At 34.4% G+C, this 5,548-nt stretch overlaps 1 protein-coding gene across 1 annotated transcript in view; it reads right to left on the reverse strand.

Moving 5' to 3' along the window:
• LOC105619545 (cadherin-89D) overlaps window positions 1-1,646 on the reverse strand; it is a 20,049-nt gene extending 18,403 nt beyond the window's left edge. The window contains 1 exon segment of the mRNA XM_012201062.1: window positions 1,547-1,646. Coding sequence (XP_012056452.1) covers window positions 1,547-1,646 — 100 coding nt within the window.
• Window positions 1,647-5,548: the final 3,902 nt, after the last annotated feature.

Here is a 5,548-nt window from a genome sequence, read left to right on the forward strand (position 1 = left end):
CGTAACGTAACGTAACGTAGTACGTAGAGAGTACGAGTAGTAGTAGANAGTAGTAGTAGAGTAGNGAGTGNGTANAGTATGAGAGAGAGTGAGAGAGAGAGAGAGAGAGAGAGGGAGAAAGGGAGAGAGTTTTAAACTTTGCTTAAAATTAAAATAACGTTGGTTTGCAATCAGATCTAAGGTACATTAAACCGTATTTTACGGGACTTATATTTTTTATAGAGCTTTATTCTATGGAGTCAACTTCCGCAATGCATCGTCGGAGCCATGAAGCTGTAATGGATGACTGCTTGGATTTTTGCCGGAGGCAAACGCCGCACAAATGTTGCATCGACGTTGATTCTCGCGCGAATCTATTATGCACAACGGTATATATGCAATCGAATATTTATATCCATACTGCCGAGATATTGCAGGTTCTTTTAGAGGCTAGAGGCGGGAATCGACAAAGATTCATTAACGAACCCGCGTCTACAAATTGATGTAGGCTCGACCGCAATCTCACGATCTAAAATGGTAACGATGAGAATTAACAGTCTATCTTCGGTAAGACGAAGCCTTTACCAGTTTCGCTTGCACCCTGTATGTGCAAATTGGCTCACGTACACGGACGTTCGCATTGTTACCGGCGACAATAAGCTGCACAAGGGTATGCTACTATATCGAGTACATGCTGTTCTATGTAAGTATTAATTAGACTTTAGATAAAATTTTCAATCGTCTTTAGAATGCTAAATCGCCTAATTAACATAGTTACGTCTTGAAACATTAACTTTTTTTGCATTAAATAATCAACAAATCATATCTATCGTTATGAGAAACAGTTCTCATAAATCGATATAAATATTTTTATCTATTATTACTTAGAGAAGCGTAAGAATTTCAGAATATTCATTAATTAAACTCTCTCTCAATGTTAGATTCTTATTATTTAAATATTTATTAAAAGATTCAATTTTTATAAGAGTTTAGAGTACAAAATTAATCGCAATTACAAATTTTTGCTCTGTACATTCGACATGTCTGTCGTACATTATCTTTCAAATTAATTTACAACTAATATTAGTATGTCTATGATTGCAAGAATATAATCTTTTAACCCGTAAGATATTTGTTTATAAATTTATTATATATAATTATTATATATATTATTATATATAATTATTATATATATTATTATATATAATTTTTTAACTACTGCATAACATATATATTTTTGTATCTTTGATTGTAATACAAAATGAAATTATTTTGTTATTTAATTTTTATATTTAAATAAATCATAGCAAAGTAGCGTCGAAAAAAAATCAATGCAACTTTCAAATATATATTAAAACGTTTTAATAACTTAATTAATTTTAATAACTTTTTATTTACTATAAATTAAAAATAAAAACACAGTAATAATTAATTTCTTCTTTAAAATCTTTAAAATCTTTAAAATCGACACAATTTACTCTTTTATCCATAATTAATTTTTCTGTTGAAAATCTTTCTCGAAAAGTGCTATGGAAAGAATAAAAATTACGGAAATCAACGCGCGCACCTGTTACACGCTGAACTTGAACGGAAAAAATCAGCAGAACCACCGTGATCAGCCAAGAATGCGGCGGTGAAAAGGTAGATGTCCTCCTTTGCAGCGACATTTTTGACTTCCTCTTTGCTTCCGGTGCGCGTCAGTCACGTTGTAGCCACGTACATCCCTGAAATTATTCACGGTGAGTCGACGACTGGCGAGCCTGCCTGCCGGCAGGCGCAGAACCGTGACGATGCATCCTTGCAGGTTGCACTAATTGTAAAGTGCATCCTACGTAGGTAGCCACGCGCGTCTTATGTAAAAGGCGCGCTCTTACACGCGCTCCACGATCAAGGGAGAAACAATCGCGTTCCGATACGGCACGGGAAAGGGAAAGGTTTATTTACCTCTTCCCTGCGCAAAAGATTAGCCGTGGTGTACGGAAAGTAACGCATTCGTGTTGCAAAAGACCCACGCGAGATTCAGTCTCGCCGGTGCATTCGCAAGTTTCGAAATTGCATTGTACACCGTTTCATTATATCGGAAGAAATTCATTATATTCAGTTATGATTTTCTCATGATTATATGATCTTACGATTTTCTCTTGTGCATAGATGAAAGATATATATATAGATTATATAGATATAGAAAGATATATATATATATATAGAAATATGAGTTCTTTTATCATTTATAATAGAATACAACACTCCGTATAAAATGTTTCATTTTTACCGTATTATATTTTCTGATGGCAGATTCTCTTTAATCAATTCAGAATCTCTTTTTTTCACTATGAACGAGATTCGATTCAATCAAGTCGATGGAATCAATTTCCTTCGAACAAAATAAATTCAATGTTGCAAAAAATTAGTATGTAGTTTATCGAAATTATTTCTGACCGCAAATTATATTTTTATATATTTTATTAGTGTTTTAATAACACAATATTTTAGATAAACTTATGCATTTCAAATCTAAATCATTTTGAAATGGCTTGAAAGTAATCGCTAGTATTATAATTATCCAATAATCGTTAGCTTTTTTATGATATAAATTTCCTAATACGTGTAATTATACATTAATTCCTAGAATCTAAAATACAGTTTTATCGATCTCTTATGAAATAACAGAACAAATGCTTCTAAAATAACATATCAATTTCATAGTACTCAATTTAATATTGTCGATTATCATAAAGAAGCTTGCGTGTACACAAAATGTGAAAAACACAACGACAAATCAACGTGAAGATCTATGTCGAGGTTCTTGCATACTGCGATTTCACTTTCAACGGAACAAGCGACCGTAACTCGAACAAATTGGCGTTACACGATTCGTGCTTGTCAATCAATTTCATATTTACTGAAGAATACTCTCGGGTATCGATCAATCGTTCCGCTTGTATTTTCGGATAAACAAAAAGAGATACGATCTATATTAAATTTAAATCGCTCTTGAAACGTTCGCGCAGAAAATTTTTCAGGATGGAGAAACTTCCGATTATGATTTTCTCATTTCCCTTCATCGCGCTTGCATCGCATTTATTCTGTCTTTGTTAAGGTAAAAGGTGAAACTTTCGCTCCGTTTCGTGCATCGTGTTTCGCGAGCGAATCTCATTTCTCTCGGCCAAATACAGGTCACATGTGCGCGTGCCACGCATTATCGATTATACGAGGTGCTACCAAAACCTCGAAACAAAATTTAAGAGGTAAAAGATTTATTTAAGAAAAAAAATTGTAAAGAAAAACATTAAATAAGTGAAAACAAGTCCAAAAATGTTCTAAAACTTTGTTTTACAAAATAATATATTAAATAAATTATGCTAAAAATAAAAATCTTAAAATTTATCATTTTCTTTAAAATTTTCTGTTGTTATATTTAGTGAATTATTTAGTGAAACAATATAAATAAAAATTGCATGTATCACTTTCTAATTTTGTTTTGACAGATATATTTGTATAATTTGAAGGAAAATATATAAAACGTTTGTTTTATAAATTTTTTTTTAACTATATAAAACAAGAAAAATTATGTACCAAGAATGAGTAAAATATACAATATCATCTAAAATGTATTGAAAAGATAAATTTCCAAAACAGATTTGTCATAACATTTAGTCAATTTAAATTAACATTTAGTCATTCTTTTCAGCCGGATAAAGAAAAGTACATCATCTTTTTGTGTACTTATTTCATCCTAAAGAATGTATATGATCTTTATCTTATATGAAAAAGATAAAATAAATATGAGTGAGAGGACGATGGGATATTCAGGACATTATTTCTTTTTATAAGGAATAAGTATCACTTCGTGCGACATCTTTTAGGAAGATTCAATGGATAGAACTTTCGCCCGAGATTACCAGCAAAGATTTCGCGCATTTCACGAATGAGTTATATTTACCACGAATTGAAAATGATTCCGCTATACGACATCTATCTTTGCAAGAAAATGTCGGGAGACAATGAAATGTAACCCATTTATAAATAATCTACTGCTCCGCGAAAAAGATAACGCTTATCGACCGCTATATCGTTGCACCGGTCCGAATAATAAAAATCAGCTGTTTGGGACATGGATGGTTGATATAGGAGGCTGCAGCTGCGCTGCGTAAGTGTTCAGATGCGAATGACGGTTCAAGTGCACTTTCGGTGCCGTTCGAATGATCAGCGAAAAGCGAGAAGAGAGAAAGAAGTAGGACCTCATGTTCTCTCGAGCATGCTCTTTCAAATTCTTACGGCTTGTGTGATATATATATATTGATGCATATGTATACTGTATAGTCAATACACTTCCTACATATGTGTAATAGCAGGAATGCACCAGGAAAACTTTCGCTATTACGTGTTTCACGTTTCGCGAGAGAACGGTAATTGTCACGCTCGGATGAAATTTTCAGGCGTATCGAACCGATAGAAAAATAGACAGTACTTGTCCGTTCATCACACAGCAGCCTATTTTGTACTTTGATCATACATGAGGAAATCTTTATTAACGGGAAAAGAAAGGAAACGAGCGATTATCGAGACAACGTACCAGGAGACAAACGGCATTGACCAGAATAGGAGACGTGCATGATACGATAATTGGTACGCACTTGCACGCAAAGGATTCTATTTGAAGAATAGAAAAGTAAGACTCTCATTATTTTCACTTTCGAATTTATGGTAAAGCTGAACGATTCTTCGTATAGGTTTCAATTTTAATTGCTTGATTTTTTTCTAATTACAAATTAAATGGAAAATTTGAATTAAATGGAAAATGACATAAAAATAAATGACTTGATATCTTTTTAAGAACTGAAACAAATTATCGCGAGAAATTTCTCATCTATTTTGTTAAACATATATTTTTACCTGGAAATAATTCATAATAAGATACTTTATGAGATATCTTAACGTAACACCGAAAAAAGAATTGCGGGCTACGGATTTTCTTCTGCAACCCGGATTTCCAAACCGAGCAATATCAAGTTGGTCGCGACATCGTTTTTCGTTCGCTAGTAACAAAATAGTGAAAATCTCGCTCTAGTTCGTGCTTCACGAGTGAACGAGAGATTTGTCGCGGTCGACTGGCGAGTGTACACATCGTCGATGCAGAGTGGTCAGCGGCGAGCGATTGTCGCGTTGATGCCAACGAAGGATCGACTCTACGAATCTACACTATCGCTGTCCATCACGGCTCTCCGTCACAGCCCTTCGCCCGCGCAAAAAACCAAAAATTGCAAAAATTCAATTATCCGAGATGACTGGACGTGTACGATTCTTCACTGACCTTGCTCAATCGCTGACGTTCAGTGGCAATGACAGCTCCGAACTCTTCTTTCAGTTGCACCGGAAACCCAAGGTCTCACGTGCACACCGAAGACACTCCGCGCGACACTCTGATCGTAACTCCGTCCAACTCGTTACTCGTTATTGAAAGATAATGGAAGCGAGCGTACGACACAGTCGTTTGTCAAATGAAATTTCCTCCGGGATTCCTCTGAGTGTATTACCCTTCTTTCTCTCTTTCCCTCTCTCTCTCTCT

This window comes from Atta cephalotes, assembly GCF_000143395.1.
Source record: "Atta cephalotes unplaced genomic scaffold scaffold00022, whole genome shotgun sequence".
Lineage (NCBI taxonomy): Eukaryota > Metazoa > Arthropoda > Insecta > Hymenoptera > Formicidae > Atta > Atta cephalotes.